Source organism: Nannobrachium achirus, assembly GCF_963921795.1.
Source record: "Nannobrachium achirus genome assembly, chromosome: 8".
Taxonomy (NCBI): Eukaryota; Metazoa; Chordata; class Actinopteri; order Myctophiformes; family Myctophidae; genus Nannobrachium; species Nannobrachium achirus.
The window spans coordinates 36,586,030-36,605,095 of record NC_137817.1 but is presented as its reverse complement, the minus strand read 5'-3'; the positions used below and the strand labels follow the sequence as shown (position 1 = coordinate 36,605,095).

The following is a 19,066-nucleotide window of genomic DNA, read 5'->3' as shown; positions in this document are numbered from 1 at the left end:
AGACCACGCCGTTACCAAGCAGCATTCCCGTCTCCTCTCACTGCAGCAAGGGCTTGCTTGACATAAATGCCAAGATGAGGAACTTGGCTGTTGCTGACGGAACACACTAGCTCAATTGTGTTGTCCGTCTTTTGCCAAAAATACACAGGCTGGAAGCACAGCACAGACCAGAGTGAGAATGCCAGTTCGAGAGCACTCGTCTGGGAGCGGACGCCAGTTCTGCAGAGATGACATCATGGTTTTGGGGCCGACTCGGCTGCTGACCTTCTCTTTTACCCCCTTTATGATAATGATGTTGTTGTTGAATAGCAGTGGCGTGAAGGTGCTGAATGCTCCTCTCCCTCTGCTAAGGTTCAGGGCTATTAGGATTGGAAAAGTGGAGGGAAACCTTTGTCACTTTGTGCCCGTTATTTTGGGCATGTCGTTACTCGTTGTACTTGAGTCGCAACGTGTTGCGAGGTTGTAGATTGGCTATTTTCACTTTGTACGATCAAGTATATACTGAAGGCCTAAAGTGGTTAACGTTAAATGAACAGTAACATCAGCCTCATGGTGGCGCTATAACAGCCCTATTTGTGTTTTTACCTATAACTCTACTGATCAATGTACAACTTTGTATGTCCACTCCCTAGAGGCCAAGGAAAAAGTTTTGCCCTGCATTTTTCATATCTGTCTTTTATAGCGCCACCAGGAGGCCCACTTATGTAAAACACATCTTTTCCAATTATTCCTTTAGATTTTATCAAAAAATGCAAATCAGTACATAGTTGTATCTCTATTTCATATTCCATCCATTGACTTCCAAAGTTTGCAGGATTGGTCCATTTTGAACAAAATGACTTAAGTGATTACAGAGAAATTCTCCACGCACATTCCCACTAGGTCAAGGAACAAATTACACTCTCTTCATATTGGCTTGTTATAGCGCCACCAGCAGGTCGACTTTTTCCAAACTCATTTTTGGATCAAAATGCCTCAAATCATGCATGCCGTGTGAAAGGCCAAAGAAGACATGGCACCCTTTTCACATTTAGCGCCTGACCTGGTGGAGACATGTGCTCGGAAGAGCACTGCTTCTAGTTTAGCACTGATTTGTAAAATGGTAGGACCATGAATGTCAATACATTAATTGTCTATTCACAGCATATATCTCGACAACAGGGTTCCCCAAACATACAAATGTTGTTTGTTTACAAGTATGTGCTCTCTTACTATCGTTATTATTGGTGGTGGTGCACTAGCATTTAATTTTAATAATTTGAGCCTGGGATGATCAAATCCTGTATTGATGGTCACACAAGATGAACAGATTTGATTATTGAGGTATAATGTAACCATAGAGGTTTGGTCCGCTATGCGGCCCTCACATCTGGAGTTCGGGACACTACGCATCCCTCACACCTAAGTCACACCACCAGTTCGACCAATATGCCCATATATGGAGATCTAGTCTGTTTCTGTCAGACTGTCAGTCCATGTCAGTTTTATGCCCATATATGGCCTATTGTCATCAGTATATGCCCATATATGGGCATGCCCCTTTTGTGCCAACCCATATATCGAGCTGACTGACTTGTTGATGACACATTGAGGTTAGCCAACACACTCCATTTTTCACCATAACAGCATTAACCATTTAACTCCTTATGGTTATGGCTGAGTCATAGTGACATGAGCGTGCCAATGTGGTCGGCGGTTATGTCAAGTATACCGTCGGTATTGAAACACAGGATTGAAACACAATTCATACATTTTGGCTGCTTCGCCTTTGACGTATTTCAATAAAGATTATTAACATAAAAGTACAGGCATAAAAGAAGTACCAACAGCAGAATTGCACTAACAGGTGCAGGAGTTAGAATAGTTGCAGTTACTTGAAAAGTATTATTTGTTATTGCATTGTCCCTCTGTGTGTGCGTGATCTGGATTAATTTGAATCGATCCATTTCGAGCAAGGTAAAATACATGGAGTGTCTTTCCCGACTCCAAATGATCCTAATGTATTCAGAGACTGCATGCACAATGTAGGCTAAACATTGCAAAGCGTCTACATCATGACATGCAATCCACTCACACAGGGCTTGAGTGCAAACCCAGCCAGACAAAGATAAACAGGCAAACGCATGCATTGCAAAGACGGGGGATGATGATGAAAATGAAAATAGGAAGGAAACCTTTAAGTATCAGAAATAAGTTGTTCCTGTTTTCTTGTACCTCTGACATTTTTCCCTTTAATAACCTGTGTTATCATCACAAGTGTGATTTAATGAATTAAAATATTGCAGTGGATGTAGTGGATTATTGTTGAATTGTGTAAGGAAGTTTAGAGAAAACGTAACAACAATGGGACATCATGTATCCGATTCCTGCCTCTACTTTGAACTGTCTGGCATCATTGTTTGTTGATTGACGTTCATGAAAGAAAGCTCTGTGAGCTAACGTTCTGGGAAATGTGACATCTTCTGCACCAACCAGTAAGTCCTTCCCTGAGGAACTGTTAAATGAAATGTGTCACTTTAATTATTTTGGAAATCTCCTTTTCCTCCAAATGTGATTTGTTGGCCATAATTCATTCAGAACGATCGTAAATGTTTTGCCTGACACCTATGGCTGGATACCAGCTAGACAAAGGCAACCCAACCCAGCATGGATTTAATCTGCTCAAGCTTCTGAGGGGATGCACCAGCAATGAGCGTCAGGTGGTTGGTGTCATGGAAATATCAGTTGAGAGTTTGAGGCTGCTAGCCTGCTCCTCCCCCGTAGTTAGGAGGAAGTTACTTCGAAGATCACAAGTTTTGCACAACATGGAGATTACATGAATTTTTCAGTTTGTCAAGTCGGTACATTGTTTCCTTATCATTTATTCATTTACTCATTCAGGTGTTTATGTACCAACCCATGGGGACACATTGAGGGATACATTGTCTTTTACCATGCCACTTAATACATTTCAAAGGCAAGAAAAAGGAAATTAAAAACATTTGTAATCAAGACAGCAGAGCTCTGTGTTTCAGTGCATTCATTCAATATACCGATGGCTACATAAGCTACTGTATCTAGTTGAGAAGCCAGCACCCTTATTCTTCAGTATTGTGTGCAAACAGATTTCTTTATCAGCTGTAGACATTATGACCTTTATAGTTCCTCCGCACAGTTTTGCGGACACCAGCATTTCGCTGCTTGTACCTGTAGGAGTAGTGCCAATTCAATTCTCTTGATTCTTGTTCCTTGACTCTTGACAAGGCCTCACTCGGTGTTACAATTTACCAGAATTTGCTGCAGCCCTGCAAATAGTTTATCTTAGTGGTTGTCAGTGGGTCCCAGACTGAGCTGCTGGCAGCCGCCCGGCGTGAACACTGGCCAACAGAGCCTAAAACACAGGACCCATTTCCATCTGGGTCTGTTCAGCGTCATGCGCTTCAGAGTTTTATGGACCAAAGCCGACAACCACAATTGTCAAGTTTTCACTAATCTTCCCATAATGATGACACAAATCACAACGTAGCTCTGTGTTTCTTGTGCTTATGTACCGAAATCAGACTTGTGAATGAAGGGTGCGTTGCATGCATCTCTTGAGTTTGTAGATGTTTTCTCCATCTTTGACAAATTTGAAATTGTTGAAATTCTCTCAAATGTTTAAAACATCTTGGGAAAATGTCAGGATGCCAGGTTGAAAGTGGTTAACACTCGCATGACTGAGCCTGATTTTGAGATTTTGAGGTGGTTTGGGTTTGCTATGGAAACTCTCAGAAATGTGTCCTTCCATGACTTTTCATTAACATACAAGCAAAGTCTTTTCTCTACCATTTGAGACGTTTTGTAAATATGAAAAAAATATCTTTGAGTGTTTCCTGAGCAATCTAATTCCATTTCTATCTTCCTGTATAGATGATTTTATGCAATTTAGTGGATACTGTATTTATTATTTCCAACTAATGCTTCAATGATAATTCAATAGGAGACCAATTAAAAGAACACCACATTTTTTTTTGATGACATGAAGAAATGACAGAAGAGGGAAAGCTACAGTAATCTAACTAAAATTTCCCATAACCTGATCATTCACCGCAGCTGAACAATGGGCAACCCATTATGTGCATAATGAGAGTGTGAGAGATGATGTTACTTGCTAAAGATCTAAAACGGATGCACAATTTGGATGCATGACTGCTTTGTGAGTACTTCCTTTATTCATCAAAGCAAAGAACAGTGGGAGGAAAAGGAAAGGTTAACCGAGTTAACTTAGAATGAAACCAAAGATGCAGATGTACTGTTGTTGTCTTGCGGTTATGATTTCATCACTTAGTCTTGCTATCGCAAAAGATGGATGGCATCTATTCACCCTGAAACTGTGAAAGCAGAAGTTGGGTTAATGCTGAAGATGAACTTGTTGCTTGGTTCATGCCTTAGTTTCGTTAGTCAGTGCCTCTAGACATCTGAGAAAAGCTTCTTTAATAAAAAAGATAATAAAGAAAGGTCCTTTTCAAAAGTTTTCATTGCGTCTGCAGCGCACGCACGTGTGCGCACACACACACACACACACACACACACACACACACACACACACACACACACACACACACACACACACACACACACACACACACACACACACAGGTTGTGATTACAAGGTACTTTTGAAACTATTGAAACCGTCCATTAGATGTATTTTGTTTTGTGGTTTCATTATGTTTTGATTGTGTTTTGTCTGTTATTTATTTTACCTCATTGAAGCCAAAGGCAAATTTGCATATGCTGACATCTATCTATTCTATTCTTGACATTTTGCAGCCTAGATTTTGGTCAAACGTTAGGCTTTTGTGACTGGTTCCTTTTTCCTGTTTGGATTACTTTCTGTTTGACTGGACTCTCAAGTCTGTCAGTGTTAGCCAACAGAATATGGAATCTCTTGAATGATCTTTGAAAAAGGTTGAAGTGCATGCATGGGCACCTTTATTTCCCTAACAATAGACCAGAGCTCAGAGATGTTCTGTCTTGGTCAATTATGTGGATAGAGGAATACAGTGTTTATAAGATCTTTGTCCACCAATTGGTCCGTGAATGTGAAACCAGAAGAGACATACTGTACTACAATTAACAATCTCAGAGATGTTGTGATTTGATTTTGAAGACTAACCAGAGAACAAAACCCGTCTCTGTTTTAACAATCAGTATTGATCCTGTGTTTTCACTCATCTGTATGGTTGTAAAGTTCCGGGAATTTATGTGATGAATCATATCATCATCATCATCATTATTATTATTATTATTATTATTATTACCCATATTATTATACAAATGTATTCATCCTTCATTTGTCTTGGAATTACATCTACATCTTTCTGGCTTATGTAATGCATGTCTGCTGAACATTGTTCCAGGCCAACCTGAACGACTCTCACAACCAGATGGTGGTGCACTGGGCTGGGGAGAAGAGCAATGTCATTGTGGCCCTGGCCAGGGACAGCGTAGGAGCCACGGGACCCAGAACTAGCTCGGTGAGTATCTGTTTACACACACACACACACACACACACACACATACACATACACACATACACATACACATACACACACACACACACACACACACACACACACACACACACACACACACACACACACACACATACACATACACATACACACACACACATACACACACACACACACACACATACACATACACACACACACACACACACACACACACACACACACACACACACACACACACACACATACACACACACACACACACACACACACCTGTGCTAATGCTTGGGGCATCAAACGGTTGTCCAAGGTAGCGTTTCCATTCTTATGGAAGACAAACGTACAGTAAATGTGGTCAGCAGTGGAATGCACGCACACAAGATGTCATAAAAGAAAACAGTCCTTGTACAGAAGAATGTAAGAATTGTGTATTTCTTAAGACGTGCGCGTAAAAAAAGAAAAAAGTGCAATGAGTGCAAAAAAAAAAAAAAAGATTTCTTAACTGACGATGGTCTCGGATATTGGAACTGCAAGTACTCTGTGAACAGGTTTACAAAGCAAATACATTCCCAGACGCCCATCGCTAACACATATGCAAACATGCACGCACATGTACACACACCACACACACAGAGCCACAGCATAAACATATACACACACATGCACTTTCAGTAAAACATAATATTTAAACAGAGTAACAGACCAGACTGACAGACAGAGTCTGATTCTCCTTGTTTTCTTTATTGAGTGGTACTTGCAGCTATTGAAAATAATAAGTGGCTATTAGAGGTTGTCAAGTGGAATAAGAGGAGACTACGTCAACTTGTCATAGTTCATCACAGGTGCAATGGGAAGTATGTTTACAAAGACATTAGTGCTGCTGAAACTGGAACTGTGTGAACGGAGAGGGGTTGATTCAGGTCAATGTGTTTAAGGTTTATTCCAGATTAACTAGCCTGAATGTTTTAACTAGACACTCTATGCTGAGATGCCACTCTAGATCAGTTTGCAGAGTGTCTGGAATGGGAGTCTAAAACCTTTTAAAAGGGGTTCTTTGTCAGAGCTGATGCACTCTTATCTGCTCCTCAGGGATCTAGGCTTTTTATTTTGGCCTTTTAATCAGGAGCTAGAATCGGGCAGAATCAGCTTTAGACCTCGGAGCCAAGGTGAATGCAATTAACTCTCCTCTCCTCTCCTCAGGTATATGTATCATATGACTATGGGATAAGCTTCACTTTAGTCTCTGACAAGTTCCAGCTAAAGGGGTCCAAGGCGGGTAGCAAGCAGATCATCTCCCAGTTCTACCACAGCCCTGCTGACAACAAGAGGGTAAGTTATTACTGATGATTTTGACTGTGACCTGTCAGGCTGAACAGAAAGTAGACTACATGGAGGTTTCCTGTCAGCAGTGGTGTAAGAAGTATTCAAATGTTTTGCTTTTGTAAAATTATCAAAACTGCAATGTAGAAATGCTCTTTTTAAGTAAAAATATGGATTTTAAAATGTACTTGAGTAATATTACAAAAGTAAATCTATAAAGTAACTAATAGCTAAAGTTGTCAAATAAATGTAGTGAAGTAAAAGTACAATATTTGGATCCGAGATGTGGTGGAGTAGAAGTCAAAGTAAAATTGGAAATTGGAAATACTCAGGTAAAGTACAATTACCTCACAATTGTACTTAAGTACAGTACATAAATGTACTTAGTTACTTTACACCACTGCCTGTCAAATGTGTTCCATAGCGGTGGTTCTCAAAGGGTGGTTCCAGGGGGTCCCAACCAAAAGGACTTAATATAGCATCAAGTTTACCCACTTAAATCCTATTTTATACATGTACATTTATATATGTACTTGCTATTCAAAATGAACCGATCTACAAGCTTACAACGGTGCAACGTGTTGTGAGCTTGTAGATCAACTGTTGGAATAATTCCGAGCACAAATGTTCTCATGTGGGAGTCCATGGCAGAAAATCCTTTCAGATGGCGGTCCATGGTCCATGGAAAATGTTTGAGAACCGTTGTTCTTAGGCCAGAGACTGAGGCTCACCTGAGCTTCTCTGGATAAGGTAGTCAGCTAAATATAATGTAGACAGTTCAGGGACCAGGTACAATACAATACAGCTGTAGGTGTAATGCCATGGTGTTCCTTTAATGATAATCAACTGCATTTGGATTCTAATGTTTGCCACAAAGATGTCTGCGAGCGAATGCAATGATTTTTGTGTGTTAGTGTGTGCACTTGTGTGGTCATTTGTGACTGTCTGTTGGAACCTGTGTTTCTCCTGTGAGACAAGGTGATTTATAACGTCCTGTAGGCTAGGTAGTACCCATGATCCTCCGCTCAGCTAGTGTTCTCTGGCAGACTGCCCAGATGTTCAGTGACTGTAAGGTCCTGAAAGCACAAACCCAGTCAACTCTTTAATTCAGTCATATAATCCCAGCTCCTTGAAGGATTTCTAACCTTCACACTTCCTAAACTCAATCGGCCCATGCAGTATATCGTTATTCAAATTCTAATAAGACTTTCAATAAGTAATCGCTATGCAGGGAATAAGATTTTGTGTGCATAGTACTGCATACATTTGAGTTTAACATCTAGATAGAATAAATGCCTTCACACAGACACACACTGCCTGCAACTCATATCGCAGAGTCGCTTCAGCAGTCCATGAGTAAACACTTTGTCAAGACTCTGTATTTTTCAGAGATTAGATTTTTTTGCTGGTGCTGACTGCTGAAAGACAAGTTATTCTCAAGCTTCCTTTCTGAAGTCAGGATGCTTTAAACCCACATGAACCATAACTGGTGAAGCCTTTTAGACGGATCGACTAAGCTCTGTTTTTCATTGGCATGTGCCTCACGTGTTGTAACCAAATTTTAATAATAACAGATTATTGTTCACATCCAGGTAATATGATTTATTTTTGCTACAATAATGTGCCTTTAGTCATTGAGTATGTAACTGTAACATGAAAATTTCCACGCATTTGGAATTGGTTTTGAAGAGAAGCGGCTTCATTTATCATTTCATCTCTCGCTCTGCATTACTCCTATGAGGGTTATGTGAACCTGCGGGGAGTCACAAGGTTGTGAAGGCAGTGAAACGGGACATGAAAGGATGAGACTAGAACTGTACAATTGCATAATCAGACATCCTAATTTGTCTGAGGAATGAAGTGTTCCCATGCTGTTAAACGCTCCCCTGATATTTTATTCATGTCCTCTTTTTTCCCTCAACTCAGAATGTTTTGAATAAATTTGAATGTTAATGAATATGAAATTTAAGTTGATAACGTTACACTCTCGGGGAGAGGTGGATCTAACATGACGTCTGCCAGACTTGATTTTTCCTTTGCTTAACATGGAGAGATACAATGAAACATACTGTAGCGAGATTGTGTGATTAAATAAATACAACTCTGAAAGGTGCTAATGTTTGCTTCCTTGTGGTCTTCAGTACCTGTTTGCAGACACCACCAACAGCTATCTGTGGAACACCTTTGACTTCTGTAAGAATGTCCAGGGTTTCTCACTGCCCTTCAAGCCCACAGACCTTCTGCTCCACAGCAAGAAACCCAACCTGGTCCTGGGCTATGACAGCTCCCATCCTAACAAACAGGTAGGTCTACAACAGGGGTCTTCAACGTTTTCAGGCCAAGGACCCCTTTGGTTGAGAAGCGGGGACCACTACAACCTTTTCAGAGATTCCATAATTTCATTGTTTGACAGCAGCACAATCATCAATGTATTTTGGATTCATGTCAATTTGTGTTTTCAGATATTCACTTGAACTGCCAATACTTAATACACTTGACCTTTCACTCTTTACTTAGTGTGCTCTTTTTGGAGCTGTGTGAAACACAGGCTCCCTATACGTGGCTGTGTGGGTCTGTCTGTGTGTGTGTCTGTGTGTCTGTGTGTCTGTGTGTGTGTATGTAGCCTGACTTCGGCGCGTAACTAGTGCCGCACCATTTACGCCACTCGCGCAATATATACATCAAAATGTGCGGCTCGGCCGGGAATGGTGTTCTATTACCTTTCGTTCCGATCCGCCTTACCATGCCGACGTAATCGGCAAAAAAGGACGCTTAATTGTCCCCATTGACTTATAATGGGACAATGCAAGAAATCACTTTCAAGTATTTTTCTCTCGTAAACCATAGGAGCTACAGTTTCAAACCTCGGAGAGGAGATTCATAATGATTTTAAGAATGAATCGAAAAATAATTACATCACTCGGCCTCATGGTGGCGCTATAACGGCCCACTTTACGTTTTGCCCCGTAACTCTTGAACCGTGGATCGGAAAATTAAAATTCTTTTTTCCCTGGATTCCTTGGGTCAAGACCCATATAGGCCACGCCCATTTGCGCCAGGATAGATTTTCCGCCATCTTGAATTTTCTCCAAAACACACTTTTTGCTCCTTTTCCTACATATTTTCTTCAAATGTCACAAAAATCGGTACACATGATCTACACACACACACACACACACACACACACACACACACACACAGCTCCACTTCACACGGGTGTGATTTTTTTCTCTCTACAACTGCGAGGCATTGTGAGCTTGTAGATCATCTATTTTTTGTCTAAAGTTCCCAGAATATGTACACTAGGGTTCAAGTGGTTAAAATGGAAAAAAGTTTATATCACTCAAAGATTTGGAGGACCCCCTGTAGTAACTCTGGGGACCCCTAGCCCCTGTTGAAGACCCTTGGTCTACTCTACAACAACATCGCACGCACGCACGCACGCACGCACGCACACTCGCACGCACGCACGCACACACACACACACACACACACACACACACACACACACACACACACACTATTACAACGTTCAGCAAAATGCAAATGGCTTGTGTTTATACCATGACTCATCCTCTTTATCTTCTCTTTCACCCAAATCCTTTTCTCTCCTCCTCTGTCGTCTGTTCCCTGCGGTGGTCCATAGCTGTGGAAATCTGATGACTTTGGAGAGACATGGGTTCTGATCCAAGAGCATGTGAAGGCATACTTCTGGTAAGAGCTCATCACAACAAAGTAGCCTTTCGTTCAATTCTGTTCTATTCTGTTCTGTTTGATTCCGTTCAGTTCTGTTTGATTCAGTTCTGTTTGATTTGGTTCTGGAGGCAAACTTATGTCAAATATCCAAATCATCCACATTTCATGCAAATCGGTACACATGATCCCTATAGTCATGAGATCAAGATGTATTTTTCATATTCCATCCTGATTGGCTAAGATCTAAAGTTTGCAGGATTGGCCAGTTTTGCAGAAAATCATGAACGCAACAGCTCGCAGTCTGATTGTGGTTAAACTTTGCTTGCACATTCCTACAGTGTTGAGGAACAAATGCCACCCTTTTAACATTGCCCTATTATAGCACCACCAGGAGGCAGATTTTTTTCAAACATTTTATTTATATTACTTTTTGTCCAAACATCACGCAAATCGGTGCACATTATCTCTATAGTCAAGTGATCACACCTAGTTCAGACCACAGGGTGCTTCTGATGGGATGCCTTTGGTTTCATCAGAACACTGGTCATGTGAATTCAACGTTTATAGTACAAACCTTATTTTCAGAAAATATCTGAATATCTGATGGAAGCACTTGGATAAACCTTTCTATAAATCATATAAAACGATGCCAAGCTAGCTGCTGAAATCTAGTGCTAAATCTCACAATAGTCAGTAGAGTCTTAGTCAAGAAGTAATTTGCAATAATTATACAAGCACGTTTGCACTTTCATTCTTACAGTTGCTTTTATAAGCCGTCGTCTTGTCAATGTGAAGAAAGGGACTGTAGCAATGTGCCAAGACCAATTTCCCTTTCTCTCTCTCTCTCTCTCTCTCTCTCTCTCTCTCTCTCTCTCTCTCTCTCTCTCTCTCCTCTAATCTCCTCTTCCTGTTTGTAAGTGTGCGCACGCGTGCATGCGTGTGTGCACGAGAGAGAGAGAGAGAGAGGGTGCGCATATTTGGAGACATCATACAGCACATAGCTGAGATGGGCACATCGACCAGTTGGTCTTGTCTGTCAATTATTTGTTTTTGTTGTGACTTCCTGCCAGGTCCGATAAACTAATGTTATCAACACAGAGTAGAGCCTAGCCCTATCATGGCCAAAACAGCCTGGCCGTAATAATCAGTTATTTTTCTATTATGCGCTCAATGCCCTGTAAATACCGGCTAACAGAAACTCTGGCCCTGGGAGACATGTCATGACACACCACTGATGGCAACAGCAAATACATGCATGCAAAAGAACGAACACACACACACACACACACACACACACACACACACACACACACACACACACACACACACACACACACACACACACACACTTCACTTACAGTAGTTAGGAGCTATTGTATAGGAGCTAAGAGAGTGTGTTGTTCTACATACTGAGCCACAAGCCTTGGCAGGTTGAGTTAGAATCTCAAACATAATGAGTATATGACTCAGGTCTTCCAGTATTAATACGGATCAAGGAACCCCAGCAGACGACAGACAGACCTGCTGTCTGCCACACAGACAAGAACACGTAAGCCATAATGCACGACCGCCGACCAGGTATTCAGGATACTGGAAAATAATAGACCAAGAGGAGGTGAAGAATCCAATATCTGAATGTGTCATTTCCCTGTATCAGGGCACCATTGAGATAATATTTATCGCCCTTGTACCATGGCCGCTTACCAAAGAAAACCAGATATAAAGTCTAAAGAATGGCGTGGCCTCCCTGTCCAATCTTCAGCCATCGATAATAAATAACTGTTTTTGAATGAAGCTGCACAAATCACAATGCTGTGTTGCTACGCTATACAGGCTGGCTGCTGGTTGTGTATGTCCCTGTGTGGTGATGGTCTATGTCCCATGGTTGAAGCTGGTCTCCCTAACCTTCCATTGTGATATTTCAAACCTGGTGTCAAGTACTACAGTGACTGGTTTGGTTATAAATAACAATAAAGTTATTTGAAGCAGACGGTGCACTGGTTGGGACACTACATGTGATGCCAACTTTACCAGACATTCATGTAATTACCGCTTTCTGTGGGGACAGAGACATACTGTACCAGCCTATCAGGAATTAATGTTATCCCTCGGCACAGTATAAATTGTGGTATTGGTCTGTCGTCAACCGACAAATGCCACTTGCGGTCGATGCGGTAAAAGAAAAAAGATTGGAATCATATGTCATTTACTGTAGTTGTCAGTGTGCAGCAGCTCCAGATGACTCTAAACACGCCGCCAATCCTTCCTATCTGCCGTCTGTTTCTTCTTTGTCGATCATTCATTAATTCCCTTGTGTATATTGATTGAGCCATTGTTTGCATTTGCCTGTGTATGCAGTGTACTGTTGTTTGCAGTGGCTTTGTTGTGCTGTGCCTGCTACCGTTGAGCAGCAGATAAGTCTAAACCTGCTGTGGATGAGACAGGCTTAGCTTTGATTCACTGTCGGTGGTGAGATGACATTAACTCTGTGTTGTAATTCTTCTTAAGCCACTAAACCTATTTGATAGGCTCAGCTCAGTACTCCCCCCCTCCCCAGTACTCCTGTGATCTTAATGGTGGGACTTGAAAACTGACAGCTCTGTATGTATACGGGCAGGGACTCTCATTCTTTAACCTCCACAATATATATATTTTTCTTATCCCAATTCAGGCATGCAGATTCCCAATTTCCCCCATGAGTATAGTTTGGTATAACACGACCCCATCATTTTAATCACTGGACCAGGAACATAAGTCAAGAATTGACCCCTGTAAAAAAACAAAACAAAAAACAGTAAAAGAATAGCCGATCTACAATCTCATAACACTGCAAGACTGTAGCAACGGCATAGGCGGTGAGCGAGCATTTTAACTGCTGCAAGGTGCACTGCACTCTGCTTCGAGAGGAGAAGACAGCAGACGGCCCAGGCTGCATTTTATCCAACTATGACATTGGGCTCACAAAAGTAGAACTAACTATAATTTATTTTGTAACCGCAATTAACGGCATGATTTCACAACAATCATTACAAAACACCAGTACCAATGGGTTTAAAGGAATAGTTCACTCCCAAAATGACTTTTTTTCTATCGATTACACGCCCCATGGAAACTCAATTCATGGCACTCCTAAGCCAATCATTTGATGATAATAATAAAGAAACCTCATGGATCTGGTAGGAGACACAAAGAGTCTCCTTTGTGTCTCCTACCAGATACATGAAGGTCTTTATTATTATCAACATGAATTCAGTGCTTCATGGGGTGTGTAATTGATACGAAATAAGTCATTTTTTGGGTAAACTACTCCTTTAAATTGTACCTCTGGACCAGGTGAGCATTTATAATGTCTATCCTTTGTCCCTCTCGCTGCTTAACCCTACTGTTTGTTCATGGGGAGGATATAGACAACCTCCTAACCTAACCTGCTTAACCCTACTGTTTGTTCATGGGGAGGATGTAGACAACCTTCCATGACGTTGTGAGCCACGTCTTTTTAGCTGAGAGTGAGGACTTTCACCACTGACATGATTGAAATCGAAACATTATTTCTTAGACTTCAGGGGTCTTCGAAGTTTTCAGGCCAAGGACCCCTTAGCTGAGAGAGAGATGAAGCAGGGACCCCCAGATTCCATATACTGTAGTTTCATCGTTTGACAGCACAATCATCTGTGTATTTTGGATTCATATCAATTTGTGTTATCAGATATGTAATCACTTGAAGAGTCAATACTTAATAAACTTGACCTTTCACTCTGTACTTACTGTAGTGTGCTGTGCGCTTTTTTCCCCTCTACACCAAACCTCTTTGCCGAAAATAGCCGAGCTCACAGCGCCTCGAGGCGTTGTGAGCTTGTAGATCTGCTATTTTTGTCTAAAGTTCTCCTAATATGGACGATAGGGTTCAAGTGGTTAATATAAAAAAGGAGAAAAAAGGTTTCTATCACTCAAAGATTTGGAGGACCCCCTGTAGTAACTCTGAGGACCCCCTAGGGGTCCCGGACCCCCTGTTGAAGACCCCTGTCTTAGACGGTATAAAGATCAAGAAATGTGACCTGAGAATGTATTTCTGTGGTCAAAAATATATTTTGTAAGACATCCTTAATTGGTCAGATTTCTTAAGTGTGTTCAAATTTACAATTTAAACTATTTAATGCAGTGTGCACAAGGGAAGGTAGAGGAGGAGGGAGTCGGACACAGAATAACGAGGCCCCAGAGCTCTTCCTTCTTTCTCTTAAACCCAGACAGCATGCATCATTTCAACATTGGCCTTTTTAAAGACTGTCACAGCGGCAGACACTGCTGGCTCTGTTTCACTCCTCAGACAGACAGAATAAAAAAAGAAATCTCTGATTTGGAAGTCATAGTGTCTCCTCCATTCATTACAGATGAAGCCTTAAGGTCATGCTTTTTTGAACAGATCACAGAGTCACTGTACTGTACTTTCAAAACCAGGAAATGATAAATGTGTCTAGTAGTGTCGTAACAAATGTGTAGGAAATGTATTGTGATGACAGGATGATGTTTTTTGGGGGGGAGATACAGATCTAAACATTTGTGTGATCGAGGGTTAATTGTTAAGACTTGTAGCTATGGAAGCATACAGTTTACAGCAGGGGTCTTCAACGTTTTCAGGCCAAGGACCCCTTAGTTGAGAGAGAGATGAAGCAGGGACCCCCACAACCTGTTCATAGATTCCATATAGTTTCATTGTTTGACAGCACAATCATCAGTGTATTTTGGATTCTTGTCAATTTGTGTTTTCAGATATTTAACCACTTGAACCGTCAATACTTAAACTTGACCTTTCACTCAGTACTTAGTCTGCTCTTTTTCCCCTCTACACCAAACCACTTTGCCGAAAATAGCTGATCTACAAGCTCACAACGCCTCGCGCTGCGAGGCGTTGTGAGCTTGTAGATCTGCTGTTTTCGGTTAAAGTTCTCAGAATATATTCAAGTGGTTCAAGTGGTTAATATAAAAAAGGAGAAAAAAGTTTCTACCACACAAAGATTTGGAGGACCCCCTGTGGTAACTCTGAGGACCCCCCCTGTTGAAGACCCATGGTTTACAGTTTAAGGCATTTAGCAGATGCTCTTGATCCAGAGCATGACTCATCTGCAGCTGTCAATCAGCTGCTTAACCACTTGAGCCCTGTTCAGAAAATGTCAAATACAGTTGATCTACAAGCTCACAACATGTCATTTCAACAATGGGTTATAACTTTAAGGGCAGGAAAATAATGGAGGCTGCCGTTGCCATTGCCCTTCAGTCTGGCCTTGCAGCCACAGTGGCCTTGATGCCCTGGCCCCAGCTCATTTCACAGTTTTCTCCTCTGCCTCTGTCCTGTCGCTATAATTTTTAAACACTAGCGTCTCTGAGTTTAGGGCTGTCACAATTATTACATAATCGTCTAATCGTGATTATTTGACATTATCGCAATTATTTTGTCATAATCGTCATAATCGTGAATGTTGAAAAATGTCCGAAATAGTGGAAATAGCAGATCTATGCGACGCGTTGTGAGCTTGTAGATCGGCTATTTCCACTATCAATGTTATTTTTTAAGTAGTAAGTTGTCAAATATGTCAGTAATGTATTTGTATATTTAGGTTATGTGTCATATCTACCATATGCAACTTCAAAGCCTAAAAGCCAAACAGAAATGTAATTATCAATGACAAATACAAAATTAAATCGTTAATCGCCAATTATTTGAGTGACAATTAATCGTCACGTAAAATGTCATATCGTGACAGCCCTATCTGAGTTCATAATTTAATGGACAGCATCAAATAACGCAGAACACATAACCAGTCGTAGATTAGATTTCGACTCCTGGAAATCTGCACACTTTTAGTTTATTCAACTCATTTGACATCAACAATGTTTTTTAATCAATTATTTGTTTTAATCTATATTCCACAAATGCAAACCACACACATCATCATACATCAGATCATGCATGGTTTTATAGACATGACAGTTATCTGAGTATTTTCTGAAGTTTTCCATTGTTGAATGAATTGTATTTGAAGATGGGGCAGTGATGATATTGCGATGGCGTTTTGTCCAGTATCTTGGCAGCGTCCGTGCATAGTCTTTGAAGAGGTCTTATTGTGGTTTCCGCAGCTTGAGAGCAACTGGCAATACATTTGTAGGCCATATGTGCGAAAAGTAAACCATGGCATGCCTATGCATCTTGATGCATTTTGTTGATAAATAGTTTCTTATCTGAAATTCACCAAAGATAAATGATTGTTCTGCTCATCTGGTGTGCTTTTAAAGGTTTTCCCCTACATATAAAAATGTCTGGGGGGACTAAAGTCCAAGTCTGTCTTTGGTTGGAAGTGTTTCACAACATTCTGAGATTTGAGCATTTATACTGGCCACGGCGCTGTGTTGTATCTTCCACAAAAGTATCTTCGACAAAGATGAAGGATTGACAAAGCTTCATTGAAAGATTATGATCAAAGCAGAACAGAACAGAACAGACCAGTCCTTTCTCCATGCCCTCACAGGAGCCAAAAGGCCCCCATGGGATCAAGCCACCCCTCTCCATGGCCTCTGTCATCATGGCTTCCATGACAGTTGCTGTGCTCCTCTGGTAAAGCCACTAGCAGTTGTGTATCTCTGCTGCGGTTTGGCGCCTTCTGCCCCATGTTCTCGGAGTCATCAGGAGTAGTGATCGCTGTGTTGGCTTGTAGATCTGTTAATTTCGCCAGAGCTCTGTCAAGTTGTTCTTGCAGTACCATCCCAGCTTTCTGTTGGCGCTCTTGTAGTGGTGTCACAGCCTGCCCGTGGTTGTCGAGTGCCTTCTGTTGGTCGTCGGGTTGTTGCTGCTTTCCCTTCGTGCTCTGTTCCGCTCCCATCTTCTTACTGTTTGGAATGGAGTGCTTGCTGTGGTTCAGAAAAACACCCTTCACGTTGTGGTCACCAAATGTAATGGCGTTTTGTTAATGTTACTTATTAAAATTCAGAGATTGGAAGATGCACATGGAAAACCCATGTTTAAGGATCAATCCATATTATTTGTAGTCATCATCAAGTTACAGAGAAACCACAGAGAGAGAGCAACCTCCCTCCAGCCTCCTATACAAATGTCACATAGGTCTTTTATATAGAAGTCAGGACCTGCAGTAGGTAACAGATGGCCAGCCCTTTTATGGGCATAGGCACTTGAGTGGAACTTAAAGTTTGGGATATTTTGTAAATAGATTGGGGTGACAAAGCTGTTAACAGTTCACATGACTCAGCTGTGTACTCCCAATTGGTTAACAACAGGTGCTGTTCCCAACCTCCTGGAGAGTGGTACTCTATTCAGTTTAGAGTTGACAAAATAGTAAATACAGTATAATCAGTACTATAATTTTGTCCATCACAGCGGAACAGCCTTTCCAGAAAAATTTAAAAAATGAATGTGATCTTACGCATATAATCTTCATTTAAAGGACAACTTACAACAAGTTTTCATATTTTAGATTGTAATTAGAGAAAAGAAAAGATAAGTGTTAAAATGTTTTCATTTACTGTTTTAGAGCTGATGGTGATTTCTTTATTACTATTTACAGTAACACTATTAGCCCCCATAATTCACATCTGCCCATGAAAGATTGGGGTGCATCTTGGGAATGGGATTATTGTGTCTAAAAAGACCTTTACTTGTACGCTTGCCCCCACCCACTGAAATCAAAATCATTATTGATTGATTGATTGATTTTATTTGAAAAGCAGTAAATACAATACAGCAATACAGCAAATCGAGGATTACGCAGAAAAGTCGCGAGACTTATTTCCGCTGAGGTCCTCATACAATTAACAGTTAATAAGTCTAAGAACAAAACAAATTACAGTACAGACATACATATACAGTACAAACAAATAATAAAAACATAAACCCATACTCCCTTGTCTTCCTTAGACTATAGTGATACCCTTTCTAAAAGACCTGCTTTTATCGTCCGTTTAAAAACCCTTACATTGGTTGTCAATTTAACATTCGCTTCTAGTTTGTTCCACTGTGTGGCTCCTAGGTAGGTAAAAGAACCCTTACCTGCTTTCCCTTTAAAAGTTGGGTGGCTCATGTCTGCTATGCTAGCTCTGGTAAAGTGCGTGTGCACATCACTTACTCGCGTAAAACATCTCTTTAGATATTCAGGGACCTCTCCATATTTAATTTTATGAATCATGGTCAGTCTTGACATGGTAACCCTGGATTCTACAGGTAGCCAGTTGATTTCCCTAAATTGATTTCTCCCTATATGGGATCTGGGCTCTAGCCCTAGTATGATCCTGATCAATTAAAATCGCTAAAACGTTAGAAAGCGGTAAATGAAAACATTTTAACACATCTTTTCTTTTCTCTAATTACAATCTAAAATATGAACCTTTTTTGTAAAAAAAAACCTAAGTTGTCCTAAATCAATTGAGTTCTACCATATGTTCATATTTCTAATACATGAATGAATACCTTGCTTTCATATTGAAACTGAAATTGTTTGTGTCACCCGACCTCATTTTCTGAGGTTGTGACATGTCATTTTATGTACGGCATG

General features: G+C 40.8%; 1 protein-coding gene across 1 annotated transcript in view; it reads left to right on the top strand.

The window, feature by feature from the left end:
- The window catches only part of sorl1 (sortilin-related receptor, L(DLR class) A repeats containing), a gene marked incomplete at its 5' end in the record, with an annotated part of 90,446 nt that overhangs the window by 13,592 nt on the left and 57,788 nt on the right, over positions 1–19,066 (top strand). Inside the window, 4 exons of the mRNA XM_080731857.1 lie at positions 5,382–5,498; positions 6,696–6,824; positions 8,957–9,118; positions 10,462–10,529. Of these exons, the coding sequence (XP_080587983.1) occupies positions 5,382–5,498; positions 6,696–6,824; positions 8,957–9,118; positions 10,462–10,529 (476 nt within the window). The remainder of the gene's footprint in view (positions 1–5,381; positions 5,499–6,695; positions 6,825–8,956; positions 9,119–10,461; positions 10,530–19,066) is intronic.